The sequence below is a fragment of the Ursus arctos genome, unplaced genomic scaffold (genome assembly GCF_023065955.2).
Source record: "Ursus arctos isolate Adak ecotype North America unplaced genomic scaffold, UrsArc2.0 scaffold_32, whole genome shotgun sequence".
NCBI lineage: Eukaryota > Metazoa > Chordata > Mammalia > Carnivora > Ursidae > Ursus > Ursus arctos.
Genome location: NW_026623008.1, coordinates 350,698 through 367,355, shown reverse-complemented (window position 1 = coordinate 367,355; position 16,658 = coordinate 350,698). Strand labels below are relative to the sequence as shown.

Here is a 16,658-nt window from a genome sequence, read left to right as displayed (position 1 = left end):
GACCCCCTGGGAGGGGCTGGGTGGGGGGACAGGAGTTCCTGGTAGAGAGGGAAGATCTGAGGACAAGCCCTTGGGGCAGGGGCTGGGGGGAGAACGCAGGAGTCCACCAAGAGTCACCTCAGAGCCCCAGCCGGCCTGGCTGTGGAGGACGCAGCAGAGGTGGCCAGGGGACCTGGAGTCTCACTGAGCCTGTGGTCGGGCTGGGGGGGGCCTGAGAGCCTGGGGATGGGACACAGCTATTGGCGGAGGTCCCACCAGACCTGTTTTCTCACGCTTGCTGTCCCAGGCCCTTTCTGGGGGGTCAGCTGTGCCCAGTGCTTATGTGGTGTGTGGGGACAGAGGGCATTGAGCTGTGAGGAGTTTAACTGACTGAAGGTCCCTGACCTCACGTGCCTCCGAGCTGCCGCCTTCAGCGCCTGCCCCCTGCCCCCGCACCCCTCCGTGCTGGTCATCCCCTTCGCCCAGAGCCGTGGGCTATGGCGTCTCAGCGGACAGCTCCTCTAGCCAGTGGGTCCACTCAGGCCTTAGAGGGCCCTGCTCAGGTGGGGGCTCCAGCCGGGTGGGCAGAGGGGCTGCCCTGAGCTGCCCCTGTGACCCGCCCTTGCCACAGGGACCGGCTTCTGCACAGCGTGGGGTGGAGCCGCTGTAGGGAAACTGGGGTGCGGTAACACCTGCCCTGGTTTCCAGGCAGACAAAGACTTGAGAAGGGACAGGAGTGTGTGGCAGCAGGGGTCCCCATGGTGGCCAGGCCCACGTGGGTGTCGGCAGCAAGCAGCTGTGTGATGCTCGGCACAGGTGTGGGCTGAGCCCAGGGTCGGCTGGGCCCCCAGGATGGAAGCTGGGCAGGCGCCTGACGTGCTTAGTAAGTTGTTTGCTCTGTGGGTCAGCGTGACAGATGTCTGATACGTGGGCCAGGTGTGCAAGGCCTCGGGCCGTGGGGGCCAGTACCGCCAGAGGCCAGGCAGCTGCCACGTGCCCCCAGAGGAGGAGAGGGGCACGCTGGAGGGGGTGCTGCCCACCAGACTCCCAAGTTAGCTCAATGTCAGAGGCTACAGCTTGTCAACTTAAAAAAAAGATTTTTCTCACCGTCTGCGGAAGACGGGGGCGCACACGCGCACACCAGGCTGCCTGATGCTGTGATCCCCTCCCCTGCGTGGCCCCCCCGCCGCTGGCAGAGCTTGCCTCTCCCTCCGCCCCAGCTGTTGTGGGCCGTGGCCTCGGCTGTGGCAGCCTTGCCCAGCACAGCCGGGGAGGAATTTCCCACAGGTGGGCCGGTGAGCTCAGCTTTCTTACCTGTTGTTGGGGAGTCGGGGAGGGGAATTTCCAGCTTCTACCCTGCTCTCCTCCCTGAGCGAGGCCCTCTGCCTGAAACTTTGTACATTAACTGGTGGATGGTTCATTTCATCTCAAGGTTACGGTGTGAAAGGTACAAAAACGACACAGTGTAGCCTCCCTGCCTCAAGGGCACCCAGTGATGTCGGAGCCGGTGTGGGCAGGCTTCCACACACCGCAGCCCTGCACACGGCCCTCCCGCCTGCCCTGGAACTGCCGCGCCCACGTCCGAGGCCGCCAGGTGCTCCGGGGGACCATCCGTGGGTCATCCCAGCCTTCACTGTTGCGCTGGAGCTGTTGGGACACCCTAAGCCCAGGGTGGGTATGTGGTGAGGCCGGCTTGGCCCGGCCCCCGGGGGGGACACAGCCGTCCTGCCGGCCCCCCGCCCAGCCAGGGAGTCAGAGTGGGTGCAGGTGGACCCCTCACCCCCACCGTCACAGGAGCAGCCGCACACACGTGCCTCACACACACACAGGTTCCTACATGCTCCCAGGCATACTTTGTACCCAGGGTACAGGGCAGGTGCCGTCCTAACAGTACCGTGGACGATTGTCTCCAGTCCTGGGGCCGGGCGTCTGAGAGCAAGTGTGGGCAGGGCTGCTTTCTCCTGAGGCCTCTGTCCTTGGTGGCTGACACCGCCTTCTCCTTTGTCCTCACGTGGCCTCCCTCTGCGCTCTCCTGGGGTCTCTCCCAGAAGGACGCCAGCCCTTTGGGATCAGGGCCCACCCCTCTGACCCCGTCTGAAGTTTACCACCACCCTAGAGGTCCCGTCTCCAAACGGCCAAACGTTGGAGGTCAGGGCTTCACCCCGTGAGTCTGGGGACACAGGCCAGCTCCTAACCCCTGCTTGTGCACTCGTATGCGCGCCACTCACGCCTGCGCCCCTGCACGCGCTCCCACACGCTTGCATGCTCCGCGTGTAGGCACAGGCCCCTCAAAGCTCTTGACCACTGCCTCAGTCTGAGTTTTGGACGCTCGGGCCAGGGAGCACGCTCTGGAGTCTGCGGACCGCTGCTCTTCCTCCTGAGCCAATGCCCCGTAGAGGGTCCAGAGCAGAGAGGCCTGTCTCCTGACCCAGTGTGCTGCCTGTGTACCCATGTGCCCCGTGCACCCCTTTGCTGAGGGAGCGGTGAGGATCGGCGCAAATGTAGCCTTTTGTGGGGGGCATCGTGGGAGTGGCCACCTGCTCCCCAGGGGTCTGCCCGGCCCTGTACAGGGAGAGTGGGTCCCCAGAGGAGCGAGCTTGTGGAGGGCTCCGGAGACTAGCCTCATCCAAACGGCTTGGTTGGGCTGGGCACAGCAGGAGGGTACCCAGTGTGCCCAGCCAAAGGGGCTCCACGTCCCTGGTGAGATGGGGGCAAGAGAGGTCCAGTGTGGGGGGGTGGGTGCAGACTAGATGTGCTGGCCCTGGCAGGGGTCAGGAGGCTGTGGGTCCTCACTTTGGCCCCAGGTCTGTGTGCCGGGTTGGTGCCCAGCTGCCAGCTGGCTGAGCCTGAGGTTAGTGGACGTAGTTGAGGGGATGAGGGCCCCGGGGCCCAGGGCAGGAGAGAAGCCACAGCCTGGAGGGTTGCTGCCCAGACTAGCTGCCTTCTTGCCACCAGCCCAGGTCAGGGGTCCCCAGCCCTTCCTGGGCCTCCCTCCTCCTGGTCCCCTCCTCCTCTCTCCCTCCCCACCCCTCCTCCGCAGCCCTTATAGCCACATCCTGCAAGGAAAAACCCCAGACTCCTGCACCGCCCGCGGAGATGAGGATGTTCGTGGAGCCTCAGCGGCCCAGCGGGCCTCACTCTGCCCTCCTACTCCTGGGGCTTGTGCTGGGCACTGCAGCCGGGCTCACCTGTGTGGAGAATGCCTACCCCAAAGACGGCAAGTGCTGTCATGACTGCCCACCAGGTGAGTGGCCTGGCCAGAGTTGGGGAGGGGTGCCTATGGGGACAAGGGGACCTGGGACATGGGGGTGGGAGACGTATGGGGACGGGGGTTGGGGAGAGGGGAACATGCAGGTGGGGTCCCAGGACACTAGTGGACTCGGGCTGATAGAGTGGGTAACCTGCAACCAGGCCCAGGACCGTGGGCCTCCAGGACTGGGGTCGGGGGTGCTGGGCCGTGCTGAGTCCTGTCTGCCTCCCGCTGCAGGTTATGGGATGGAGAGCCGCTGCAGTGGAGGCCAGGACACCCTGTGTCTCCCGTGTCCGCCTGGTTTCTACAATGAGGCTACAAACTATGAACCCTGCAAACCCTGCACACAGTGCAATCAGAGTGAGCGCCACCCCTGCCCGGATCCCGGGACCCCCACCTGAGTCCCTGTCGCCCCGCCCAGGCGCTCGCAGGAGGTCCCCACAGCCGCAGAAACAAACCCCAAACCACAGTGGGGCCTGCTGCACCACGGAGGCCCCCCAGAAGCCCCTCCCTCCTCCCAGGGGGCTGAGACCACGTGGAGTCGGGCAGGAGCACGTGCCTGCCAGCGGGCCTTTGGGGGCGGTGAGAGCCGGATGCCACCGCCACCGCCACCGCCACCGCCACCGAGGGTCCTGCTGCGGGCCCGGCCCGAGGTGGGAAGGGAGGCTGGAACCGCCACGGGGATGCGTCCCAGGGGCCACGTGGCCAGAAGGAATATGGCATCCAGGGACGGGAGAGAACCAGGAGCTGCCCGGCTGCGAGGGGGCTGCTGGTCTGGGAGCCCTTGGCCTCCGTCCTCCAGCCTGCCCTGCAGCCCTGGCAGCCCTGGCATTCCCGCCCACTGTGCCTGCCTCACCTGACCCCCCAGGAAGTGGGAGCGAAGCCAAGCGGAGATGTACAGCCACACAGGACACCGTCTGCAGCTGTAAGCCAGGCACGGAGCCCCAGGACGGCTTCAAGCGCGGAGTCGGTGAGCCTGGGGGTGGGGGTGGGGGTGGGCAGCGTGTGCATGAGAGGTCAGGGTCTGTGCCTGTGGGGGCCTCGGGAGCAGTGAAGGAAGCATGACTTCCACATCACATGCTCTCACTTCCCATTGCACCCCAACCCCAGGTCATCCCAAGTTCTCTCCCCCATCAAACAGGCTAAGCCAGGAAGGGGTGTGGGGTCACCTGGGTCAGGGCCAGTGGGTGGAGTGTGGCAGGGAGGAGGTTCTGGAGGCTGTGGGGGTGAGCGCCCAGCCCTGCAGGACTAGCCTGCAGCAGCTGCTGCGTCCAGGTCCCCGAGGTGGCAGTGGAGAGACTGTCCTGCTGTCTTTGTTGCAGACTGTGCCCCATGCCCACCGGGACAATTCTCCCCAGGTGACGACCGGGCCTGCAAGCCCTGGACCAAGTGAGTGACCTGGGGGGCCCCTGGCCCCTGCCCCCCCGAATGGCCCTTGTCCCCCCATGACCCTGGCCCCACCATGTTGCCCACCTGCTCAGCCCTGGTCCAGCCTCCTCCCACCAGCCTGGCTGAAGTGAGGAGTGTATGAGACTCTATCCCAGGCCCTGCAAGGATAGAGAGCACGGCTCATGCATGGCTGGGGACTCCGCGGTGGGGACAGGAAGAGAGCAGGGGGTGGTTTGAGAGGGTTAGGTGAGGCTGGAGCAGATTGGGAAGAGACAGTGTGGGGAGAAGAGCGAGGGGAAATGGGGAACGAGGGTGTGGGGCAGGCGGCCCCGGGTGTAGCCGAGTTTCCCTTGGGGGTATGGGGCCTGGGCAGGGTCCTTGGCCTGTCCCCTGGGTGGGAGTGTGATGCTGCCTGAGGTGATCGGGTGTGGATCTCCTGTTGCTCCCCACATCTCCCTGGTCCTATCTCAGTTCTGGGCCCATCCAGTCCGTCTGGGAGAAGTCGGCAGGAGTGGGGGGCCTCCGGCCTGATCAACACCCCTGCCTTCCTCAGCTGTACCTTGATGGGGAAGCGTACGGTGAGGCCAGCCAGCCAAAGCTCGGATGCTGTCTGCGAGGACAGGAGCCCCCCAGCCACACTGCCGTGGGAGACCCAGGGCCCCCCAGCCTGGCCCCCCACCACCCAGCCCACCACGGCTTGGACCAGGGCCTCACAGGGGCCCTTCACACCCCCTACGGAGCCCCCCAGGGGTAAGGGGGGGCCTGGCCTCACCCCAGCAGGGCCCTCCCCCAACCCAAAAGAGAAGGGGGGTGGGGAGAGAGGGATGGGGTGGTGATGCCCTCTGCCCTCATTGAGGTCCTCCAGGGGTGGAGTCCTTCCTCTGGTGGACCCCCCCCACCAGCGGACCCTGCCTCCCCACAGGCCCCCAGCTGGCTGCTGTCTTGGGCCTGGGCCTGGGCCTGCTTGCCCCCGTGGCGGCCGCGCTGGCCCTGCTCCTGCACCACAGAGCCTGGCGGCTGCCCCCCAGTAAGTACCCAGTGTGGCCCCAGCCCAGACTGCCTCCCAAAGGGCTGAGACCCTTACCCACCTCCCACCTCTTGCTCGTTCCTCCTCCCCAGGTGGAAACAGCTTCCGGACCCCCATCCAAGAGGAGCACGCTGACGCCAACTCTACCCTGGCCAAGATCTGAGCAGCTTGCGCTCCCACCCCAGGCTGGGGGCCCAGAGGGTCTGCTAGACGTCGAGGGGCATTGGGGTGCCCCCAGGCACAGGCCGCCACGCCCCGTCTCCCCCCACCCCACCCTGCGCCGTTTTAGGTGCTCCTGGGCTGGCACCCAGGGCTCTGCTACGTATGCTGTGCATACTCCCTGCCCAGCGTGGTGCCCCCAATAAACGACCTTGACCTTGGCAACTGTGGGTCTCTGACTGGGCTAGTGGGCTGGGGGCCTCGCAGCCACAGTGCGAGGGCTGGGGCTGTGCCCGCTCTGGCGGCAGAGGGATCTGCAGTCTAGGCAGGGGTGTGGGGTCGGGGGCTCAAGCGGACCCCACTCAGAGACGCCAGGACCCCCGTCCTCACCCCTTCTCTGGGCACATCCCGGCACCTGCGGTGGGACGTGGAGGCCAAAATAAATATCCTGGGGGGATTAGACAACCCAGCAGCTGGTTGGGGGATTCCAGGAGCTGCTGCTCCGAGCCCCTAAACCTGGGTGAGTAGGTCCCAGGCACCCACCGCGAGCCCACAGCTCTGGCATTAGCGGGAGCAGGTAGGAGACCTGGGGCTCTGGCCCCAAAGGGCACGTTTGAGGGTGACCCTTCAGGCTCTGTGTGTCCTTCCAGAGCAGAGAGCTCAAGAGCCATTCCTCCTCAAGGCGCCGTGAGCCCCAGGCCCTGCCAGACCTGCCTGTGGGTCGCGGGTAGCGAGTGGTGAAGGTTGGGCATCACCACTTTGGGAAAGTAGAGATTTCCAATCAGGCTGAGCCTCGGTCTGCCCTGGGTGTGGACAAACGGCCCCAGTGCAGAAGAATCCCAATGCCCGTCGACGGGAGGGTCCCGCTGACTGTGACGTGCCGTCCACGGCCATGGCGCCTCTCCTGCTGGGTTGCCAAGCCAGATGGCAAATGTCCTTTGCGGCGGCCGGTGACCCGCAGCCACAGAGACTCTGGGCCCTGACTTCGGCAGAGCCCTGGCCACCAACCCTCCTTGTTTCCTGGGCCAGCTTTCTCCCCAAGGTCGCCCCAGAGGCCTGTCCTCTGAGCCCTCCACCCCGGCCCGAACACTGCACAGGAGGACAGAGCTGTCCGTGCTCACCCACACCGAGTCCCCACAGGCTTCTGGCTGGGACTCGGCAGTGAGCAGAGCAACGGAAGCCGTGCCCTCGACACAGGCAGCAAACCCGCACCCTTGATCTGGGAACAGTGGTCCCCAGGACCGCATGGAGCCTGTGGAGAGGTGCTGTGGGACGGGCTGGAGGGGGCAGGGTGGGGGCAGGGCTTCCTCCCCACGCCTCCCAGCTCTTCCCTCAGCCAGGACACCCTCCGCTTGCCTGGCTGCTCCATGCCTGCCCTGGGGTACAAAGATGGACGGAGTCACCTTCTCTTTGCTTCTACACCGACCCTAAGCACACTCTCTGGCCTCTCACTGCCTGCTGAAAACCGTCCCACTTTCTCCACCCCAGGCCCTGCCTGACCCCCAGGCCTGGGCCTCGAGCTGTGGCCCTGCCCAGAGCCCTGTCCCCCAGGCGCCTCTCCCACTGGGCCCTTCCTCCACTCCCCCTCCCGGTGCCCCATCCGGCCCTGCTGCCGTCAGATCCCCATCTCCACGGGCCACCACCCTTCTGGTTACTTCTTGGACTCCATGAGGGAGGGACCCTCTGCTAACAGGAACAGGGTTACGTGTGTGAAGCTGGAACAAGTGATGATACAGAGCTGTGGTGAGCGGCCCCGAGTGCTGGAAAGCACAGACAGCAGATAAGCTCACCTCCCCCTCGCTGCCCAGCTGTAGGGGCTCCTCTCATCCCCGCAGCCTGCGGCTAGGGGCGGTGGGGCGGGGGCTTCCGGAGGGGCTGGAACAACACGGCAGACGCAGGCGCTGACATTTGGCTGACGCCACGCCTGCCTCTGGAGGGGCCTCGCTCCTGAGCCGCTGTCTCTGTGGGCATTTGACCTTGGCCCTTTGATTTCTGCGCTGCCCTGGCGGCCACGGAAGAAACTTCCTCTCCCACTCGCCCCCGGGCCCTTCCAGCGGACCTTTTCTGCACAGAGCTCCTCCTTTCCAGCTCCCCTTCACCCGTCCCCACCACACACCGCTTCCAGAAGGACCAGCCGACACATGGCACGGTCTGACAAGCACTGGGTATCGATCATACTTTCCTGGGCCACGGCATGTCGCGCACTTACCAGAACCGGGGGGACTCTGTACTGCCACAGACCGGACGGACCCCTCGGGTCTTTGAAATGAGCAGTGGACGAAGGTCTAGAACTGCTGGTCTGTGTGAGCCCCTCTCTGTCCCAGTGCTCAGACTCATCGCCCGGTGTGGGAGCTGACCGGAGATCTCAGGGCTCCGCTGGGCTCGGGCCCCCTGGAGCTACGGCCCACCCTAGAGCCCCCCTTTCCCTGCACGACCAGGTTACCCCCTGCACAGGGGCTGTGCATCCTGGGGCTTGGAGAGCCGAGTCACAACGGGCTAATTCATTTTACCTCAGAAAAGGAGCCAGGTCTCAAAGGTCACTACCACAGCTGTCACCACACCTTCAGCCCGAGGGCATAAGCGAGGTCCCACTCCTGAGACCCTGGCCCCAGGGAGGCTTCCTGGAGGAGGCAGGGCCCCAGAAGCCCTCTGTGCCACATGCAGAAGCGGAAGCTCAGAGAGACAAGGGACAGTCTCACGGCGTGTTGGAGGCTGAATTTTCTGTGATTTGAGGGCTCAGTCAGGAGCTGGCCCGCCACACCCTCCAGGATGACCAGATTTGCCCGGAAAGGTCTGGGTGGGGACCAGCCCTGCAGTTAGAGCTGGGACCTGAGCAGGCCACCTCTGGGCCAGAGCTTCAAGAGACTGGAGGGTTTGGTCAATGCCCGGATCCCTCCTTACCAGCAACCTCGCCCAAGATCTGAGGAGGTCCTTGGGTTGGGAGGTGTGAGGGGCTCCCCTGGGGGCTCTAAGCCATGAGCATGTCTGCACAGCTGCAGCCCAAAGGAGCGGGTATGTATGTGTGTTGGGGAGCCGGAACCACCTGGAGCCTGGTCAGACCTTGTTGGCCAAGTGAGGGGGCTTGTCCTGATCCCCAGAAAGTAAGGGGGGTGTTGTCCCAGTGCCTGGAAAGCGGGAGGGCCCCTTCTGATCCCTGGCAAGTGGGGGGCCTCTTGGTGTGGGGCTCTGTGCTGAGAATCGGTGGCCAGGGCCATGATGCTGGCAGATGGCGGCTCTGGGGCCTGCAGGTTTCACTGAGGACGAGGGAGTTGGAGGAGATCTGTAAGAGCCCGTGGGGCCCTCCTGAGGAAGCTGGGGCAGGGGTAGGGGACCCAGCCAGACACCAAGGGGGGCACAGCGAGGGAGCAGTCCCCGGCCAGACCGTCCTGGGGGTCCCTGAACCAGCCCACCTGTGGGCACTACCCACCTCAGGGCGCCGTCTGCCACCTAGCAGCCAGCACCCACCCTTCCTGCAGGCAACCCTCACTTCAGACCTGACAGGTGGCAGGTTTTGAATAGAAAACATTTCTGACCCTCTCCCTTCCAGTCCTGCCCCAGACGTTGTTGGGGATGCGGGTTGTGTTCAGCGCACGACTCTCCCCCATACGCACACATGTGGGGCATGTTTAGTCTCTGGGCAGGAACACTTAGGAACCCCCAAGGTCACCCCCGACCCCGCCAGCGCGGGAGTCTCCTGGAGGCCCCCGGCCCCACCCTGTGTGGTTGCACTCTGCAGCCTGCGGAGACCGCCTCCCCGAGATACAGCTGCGCTCAGCCGACTTAAAAGAGTATTTATTATTTAGAGCAGCTTTGGGCTGCATCAGACTCGCGGGGAGCTGCAGAGGCTTCCCACGTGCTCCGCCCCCGCCATCGCCCTCCCCCCAGGGGCCGTTCGTGACAGCGGACGCTGGGCTTGGACCAGGGCGCGTGGTCTGCGGCGGGGTCCCGCGCGGCTGTGCGCTCTGTGGTTGGGACAAAACGCTAACGACGCGTCGTCACCACGGTGGTCACACGGAGTGGTTTCGCCGCCCCCGGGTCCCCGGTGCTCCGCCCGCCCCTGGAACTGCGAGCTGCCGGGTGTCACAGCCGGTGCGGATGGGAACAACTTCTGTCCCCTCCCGGAGTCAGCCTGCGGGGCGGGGTCTGGGCGCGCCCGGATGGGGGCGTGGCGGGGCCGTCCCCTCAAATCTCCCAGCTCCGTCCCGCCATGGGTGCCATGGAGGCGAGGGGCGCGCGCGTGGCCCTGTGCGGCGTCACGCTGCTCTGCGCGGTGGGCCTGGGCCAGCGCCCCGCCGGGGGTCTGAGCTGCGGCCCCGGCCGCCTTCTGCGTGGAACCGGGACGGACGCGCGCTGCTGTCGCCTGTGCGCCCCGGGTAAGGCCCGCGCGGGGAGCCTGTCTCGGAGGGCAGCAGCGCGGCGCCCTCTCCCTGCCCTCAGACACCCAGGCCCGCTCCGGCCTCGACGGGCGGGGGGCAGACCTTCTGGGTCCAGAGCCCACCGTCCCAGGGGAATGGGTGAGGGGGCGTGGGGCAGAGAGCAGCTCAGCTCTGGCCGTGGCCCAAAGGGGGAGTCAGGGGCTAGGGGTGCGAGAACCTTCCCCAAGGCGGGTCTTGGGTCCCAAGGTGGAGGAAGGCTGTCCCAGCTCTTACTGAGTGGATAGTGAGCCCTTCGCCGTCACCTGGGCCACTTTCTGCACCACCCCCACCTCGGACCTGCCTCTATGGGTGAGGCACAAGTGGCATGTGCCAGCTTGGGGACACATATTGCTGGAAAACAGCCCAGAGTGTCACCCTGCTGGAGCCTGATGGTTGGAAGAGGGGGTCTCTGAGGGCCCAAAGTCTCTGTGTGGCAGGCAGGGACAGGCAGGAGGAAAAGGGGAGAGGGAGTAGGTCCCCCAGGTGGCCCCTTGTCCAGCAGGGACATGTTCTGGTCACATGCCAAGAGTCACAACCACCCTGGGTGGGAGCAGCTTCAGGGCAGTGGGGGACACAGCCGGGCCACATGGGTGGAGGAGCTCGGTGGCTGGCGGGGGAGACAGCTGGACCCCACTGGGGTCCTGGCTCCCAGACAGGTGCCCTCTGCCCCCTGGGGCTGCCTGAGGGTGGGGGTATGGACTGCCCTTCCCTATATCACCCCATTCCCTCTGGAGGGCCTGGGGGTGGGGTGGGGGGGGAGTCCTGAGGTGGGAGGGGCTTGGCCCAGCTGTTGAGAGGGCTGGCTTTTCTCTTGCTCAGCTGAGGTTTGTCCTGAGGAGGACTGCATGTGTGTTGAGCCAGGGTTCCACTGTGGCGACCCCCAGTGCAAGACCTGCAAGCACCACACTTGCCCGCCCGGCCAGGAGGCGCGGCCTCACGGTAAGTCACTGGCAGCTGCGACCTGAGCGGGCGGTGGGCTTGGCCAGGGCCCAGCCCGAGCTCACGGGAGCGGGTGTGTCGCGGGTGCCGTGAGGGTGTGGAAGGATGTGCGTGTGTGCGGAGGGTGCAGACATGTCCTCTGGGCAGGCAGGCACGGGCGTCTCGGGTCCTGAGAAGCCGGGTGGGTGGGGCCGTCAGCCGCTTATTGCCATAGCCCAGACAGGAGTCCTCGCACCCGAGCAGCTTTGGGGAGTCCTTCCCTCTCTTAGCCTGGGTTCCTCTTTCCAGCTCGAGGGTACTCCTCAGGGCTGGTTGTGGGGAGTAGTGGGGGTGTCCGGGGGCTGTCTAGCCCTCAGGCCCTGGCTTTGCCGATGCCCCAGTACTCCACGTACCCTGAGCATCTGCATGGGGACAGTCCTGATGAAGCTAGGCCTGTCCCCTGTTGCCCTGTCTGGGGATCAACCTTTTCCTGGAAGGAGCAGCTCAAATCCTCTTGGGGCCCGTTTACCTGATGGGAGGGGCATAGTGTAGACCGAGGGGTGTTGTGAGGAAGGGTAGGGCAGGGTCTAGGGTCAGCTGGGGCGCAAGCCTCACCTCCTGTCTCTGGGACCCTCACTGGCCTCTTGCCCTCCAGGCTACTGGACCAAGCATAAGGCCTGGCCTGATTCTTGCCTGGTTTCTACTTCCACCTTATCTGGGCTTCCTTACCCTCCCGCCTTAGGCCCCTGTACTCCCCTCTGGCCATGTGCCATACAGCTCTCCTCTCCCAGATCCCCCAGGGACGTCCACTCAGCTCAGGGTCACAGCCTTCAGGTCCCCTCCGGTCTGCCTGCCCCCAGATGCCTGCCCTGGAATGGGGCACACCTGGGCACTGATTTTTGCCAGGTTCCAGTCTTGCAGGCATCAGAGATCTCTGTCCAATGGATAAGGTGTGTGGGAGTCATTCTGCTGTGGACCCAGGCCCCAGATGGATCCCATCTCTTCTACCCCCGCAAATCCCGGCTGTCTGTCTGTCTCCAGGGAATTTCAATTTCGGCTTTGAGTGTGTCGACTGTGCCACAGGGACCTTCTCTGGAGGTCAAGAGGGTCGCTGCAAACCCTGGTCAGAGTGAGTCCTGGTGGGACCTTCAGGTGGCTAGCTAGTTCCTGAGGGAGGGGCCCCTCCTGTCCTTCTTGGTGCGGTGACCCACACGCAACTCAGAGTACAGCAGCCATGCGGAGGTTTGCTCGGGTGGCCGAGGGCTGACTGAGGGCTCTGTGTCCGTGTGTCCCAGCTGCTCCCAGTTTGGGTATCCCACCATGTTCCCCGGGAACAAGACGCACAATGCCGTGTGTAGCCTGGGGCTGCCGCTCACTAAGCCGCATGACCCGCTGACCATCGTCCTCCTCACCGTGGCCGCCTGCATCCTGGTCCTGACCGCAGCCCAGCTTGCCCTGCACATCTGGCAGCTGAGGAGGCAACGCGCGTGGCCCCCAGGTCAGTTGTGTCCCCGGGGTGGGAGAGGTGGGCCCTCGGCCTGCCCACTGACTGAAGCCCCTCTGCAGAGACCCAGCTGCTCCTGGAGGCACGGCCGGCAGCCGAGGATGCCTGCAGCTGCCAGTTCCCTGAGGAAGAGCGGGGGGAGCAGCGGTCAGAGGACAAGGGCCAGCCGAGGGACCTGTGGGTGTGAGGTCTGGCTGTCCTCTGCCACAGCAGACGCAGAGCCAGACTCTCCCAGGAAGTGTCCCAGGGATGACCCTTGGGAGCAAGGGCCCTGCACCCTGCTGTGGGGCCCCAGCTCTGGGCCCGGCCCCGCTCCCCTCGATGGTGGAAGTGGGTGGGGGGATGGTGACAGTGACCAGTCTCCCAGACCATGCAGAAGAGGCAGCAGCTGTGGCCAGACCCCATGGGAAATGCAGCCACAGCCATGGCTGCTTCCCTCCCTTGCTGGCCATGTTGGGGGTGGGTGTCTGTGGGCCCCTAGCCCACAGGACGGGAGGCTGTGCCCAGTGCAGGACTTGGCTGCAGAGAGCACTCAATAAACCCTTGTCCAGTGACCTGAGTGGACGTGTTCTGGGGTGGGAGGACAGGGAGACAAGGCCTCCCCTACCAGGACCCACAGTCTAGGGTCCAGACTAGGCAGGGCGGGGGGTGGGGCAGAAATCAGGGCCATTCTAGTCCTGGGCACAAGCACTTAGCAGGGACCATGGGACTTGGAAGGCTTCCTGGTGGAAGGGCACCATGATGGACATTGGTCCTGTGTGCCTTTTTGCTGCCCTGTCTGAAACCCCTCCCCTGGCAGTCTGCTTGGTCCTCTGGACCAGTTGGATTCTGTGTCCAGTTTCCAGACCACTGCTGCTCCGGACTCTGGGTTTTGTGCTGGTCACACAGCCTGCTGGCTCCTGGAGGTGCCTGTCCTTGTGTCATTCTGGCCCCAAGTCCAGGGTGAGGTCAGTTTCTACACACAACTCTTCCTGGTTGGGAGGACCGCCTCTGCGTGGCCTGCCTTCGGCTCCCGCCCTCCCTGCAAGCCCTGCTGCTTGCTTCCCTCCACCACCTCCCAGGATCCCTCTCCCTTGGGGCGTGGTTCTAGGCTCCAGTACTCTCCCAGCCTCCTGGCAGGGCTGGCACCTGGAGAGTTGGACAAGGCCTCCTTGGCACGGCTGTCCAGGGTGTGGAGGCTGGTCTCGACAGCAGGCCCGTCAGGTCCCAGCACATCTGGACGCCTGCCCACAGTCCCCGTGCTCCAGCTCCCCCCCGCCCCGCCCCCGCGTGCTGCCCAGGAGAGCCCCGGACTCGTGGGCCCTCACCCCCACTCAGTCCCTATGAGCAGCAAGGACGTGGTGGAGAGATCTGCATGCATCACGTCCAGGGGCTTCACCCCCACCCCCACCCCACCTCGGCTCAGTGCAGCCACCTCACCCCTGGAAGGAGGGATGTTGACAACTCCTTCATGGTTTTACTCCCATGGGAAGCGCTCATCCTCTCTGTCCTGCTGGATCCTAGGCTCTGGGCACTCCCACAGAGCCCAAGTTCCAGGTGAGGGTCCAGGTAAACTAGCTAATAAATGAGAAAACACAGGCCGACTGGCTGGATGTCAGGGGACAGTGGGAGATACCGTGCTGGCCAGGCCAGCGGGCTGTGTTCTGGGAGAGCCCCCAGCAGACTTCTCTGGAATCTGCTGGCCACACTCCTGGCCCCTTTTCTGTCTCCAGGCCAGGTCTCCTGGCTGCCAACCCCTTGCCCTCCTGCTTTGGGAAGCCAGCGCTCTTCTGGGCTTGCTCTTGTCACCTGGGTCACTTGACGGGCGGGGCACATGGGATGCTCACGCTGTCCTGGACCCTCCACAGGTGCTGCCTCAGGCTGCCCTGGGGCAAAGGGCTCCCCAACCCCGGCTCAGCTGTCCCGGTGGTGGTGGAGGGGGCGTCAGGTCATCTGCAGTCACAGATCTTCCTGAGAAACCACTCTGGCCTGCACACATCCGAGTCCTGCGGGACTGCTCTGTCGGCTGACTCAGCATGGAAACTCCCCATGGGGGGGGCCCCATGTGGGGTGACAGCGCCCTGATGTCAGCACGGGGGCAGCACGGAGCAGGGTGGGAGATTCCAAGGCTCAGGTGGAGAATGGGGTGGAGGCTGGATTCAGGCAGCAGCAAAAGAGGGTGGAGAGGGAGGCCCGGCTTGGTGGGCTGGGCAGGAGGGGTCTGGCCCTGAAGATCTCAGGGTTTTGGGAGGACTCAGGGGAACCCGTGTGGATGCTGGATCGGCCCCCTTCTCTCTACCCCTCCCCCACTGCCCCTCGCAGAGATGCCCCCTATCCCTCATCTCGGCTCCATCTGTCCACTCCTGCTCCCCTCCCTCCTCGGAGCCCCCAGAACCCCATGATTTGCAAGCTCGGCCTGGCTCTGAGGCACCCCAGTTCTGAAAACACAGAACAGGGAGGGAGCATGTGGAAGGGCTTGGTCTCCGTGATTTATAGGACAACTCTTTGGTAAAAAGGGTCTGTGCAGGGCCCTGGGGGCAAAAGGGCTGGAGAATCAGGTGGAGACCCCAGGGCATGGGTGGGCAGAGGCTACCACCAGGGGTAGGTGAGGCCTGAGCGAATCCAAGTTCTGGGGGACAGAGCCGTGATGGGCAACGTGGGGGGCAGTGCCCAGGGAAGTGTGGGGAAAGGGTGGGGGCTAGTGCTGAGGTAAGGGGCTGTCGAGAGGCTCCTGTCCCCCTCCTACTCAGCCCAGCTTCCTAGGGTGGGGGCAGGTATGTGCCACCCGCAGAGCCTGGTCGGCCACCTGACCTCCTGGGTCACTGAGCCCTGAGAGAGACCACCATGAGACTGCGCAGGCCAGCTTCAGGCCCCACACTCCTTCCCCTGAAAACCCCCACCCCACAGGACAGGTTCTCTAGCTGTTCCGGAAAACCGCAGCTCCTCTCCCTGGGTAGGAGTCCGGGGTGTCTGTTCAACCTCAGATAAGGGCCTGAAGGCTGCCCTTGGTTCTCAGAAGAGCCACAGCAGCTCTCCACCCAGTCCCCTCCCCTCACCTTGTTGGAAATGGCCCCTGCCTCTCCCTTTACTGAGATCTGGACTCAGCCAGTGTGGGACTCCCTCGGCCGGACAGAGGGGTGGAGACCCATCTGAGACAGAACTGGACACTCGCCCCTCTCAGCCCCAGTCCTAGGGCAGCTGCAGGGAGCTGTCCAGAGGCAGATGGTCCCCGGCTACCCCCAGGTGCTGGGATGGGCGGCCCTTGATAAAATACGCCCCTGATGCCAGGCCATCACGCAAGGGCTTTGACCAGGACGTGGGGCCACCACCCTGCCCCCCACCTTGTGGTTTCCTGAACACTCAGGAGCAAGCCACTCTTCCTCCAGTGGGGCTGAGCTCTGAGGTCAGAAAAGGACTGGCTCTGGGAGGCGGGAGGCGCTACCCCTGTGTTTCAGTAAGTGGCGGTGCTGGGGCAGAGACACAGCCGCCTCCACCCCCACCTGGCTCATGTTTCCAGGAAGCTCTGGGAGTTGAGGTGCTTTCCAGAGATGCTGATTCAGGCCGGGGCTGCTCCAGACCCCTTTCTCAGACACGCACCCCACAGGAGACAGGCTCTGGGGTGGGGGGTGGTACGGGGGGATGTCTTCGGAGTCCTCGGGGCTCCGTGGGATCTCTGGCTGCAACAGACCCATGGCTACTGGGAGGTGGTCAGCAGACCCTGCGCGGTGTCTGCCAGGGACTGAAGGAAGCCCCAGTGGGTGCCAGTGGGAGGGCCTGTGCTGGGTGGTCCTCCAGATGGAGGTGGCAGGGATGGCGGGGGTGCCTGGATGAGAGCAGAAGGCACTGCTTGAGTTCCCCACCCACCAGCAGGACCCCAGGACTCACCCCTGGAGGGGGAGAGAGGGAGAGGAGAGGGAGGGAGTGTGGGGGGAGGTAGGGGTGTGAGGGAGAGATAGACACTCAGCTTTCAGGAGCCCATACTCAGCTCCAATGACAAGCTCCAGGTGCAGTGCTGTCAGCCCCATCCCAGGCGCTCGA

At 64.7% G+C, this 16,658-nt stretch overlaps 2 protein-coding genes across 3 annotated transcripts; both read left to right on the top strand.

Moving 5' to 3' along the window:
* The first annotated feature begins 149 nt into the window (after positions 1-149).
* TNFRSF4 (TNF receptor superfamily member 4) lies at positions 150-6,026 on the top strand. Of its 2 annotated transcripts, XM_026520111.4 has the most exons (7): positions 150-3,223; positions 3,467-3,589; positions 4,098-4,199; positions 4,552-4,618; positions 5,172-5,368; positions 5,541-5,645; positions 5,738-6,026. In XM_026520111.4, exons 1-7 carry the CDS (start codon positions 3,076-3,078, stop codon positions 5,806-5,808), a joined length of 813 nt encoding a protein of 270 aa, XP_026375896.1. In that variant the 5' UTR covers positions 150-3,075; the 3' UTR covers positions 5,809-6,026. The 2 variants fall into 2 exon arrangements, with proteins under 2 accessions (XP_026375896.1, XP_057161259.1); XM_057305276.1 differs by lacking the exon at positions 150-3,223 and having other exon boundaries at positions 3,411-4,199; positions 5,738-6,019.
* A 3,985-nt stretch (positions 6,027-10,011) lies between these two features.
* On the top strand, positions 10,012-12,828 carry TNFRSF18 (TNF receptor superfamily member 18). The gene is made up of 5 exons (XM_057305499.1): positions 10,012-10,177; positions 11,039-11,158; positions 12,179-12,266; positions 12,433-12,635; positions 12,704-12,828. The coding sequence occupies exons 1-5, from the start codon at positions 10,012-10,014 to the stop codon at positions 12,826-12,828; spliced, it is 702 nt and encodes a 233-aa protein (XP_057161482.1).
* Positions 12,829-16,658: the final 3,830 nt, after the last annotated feature.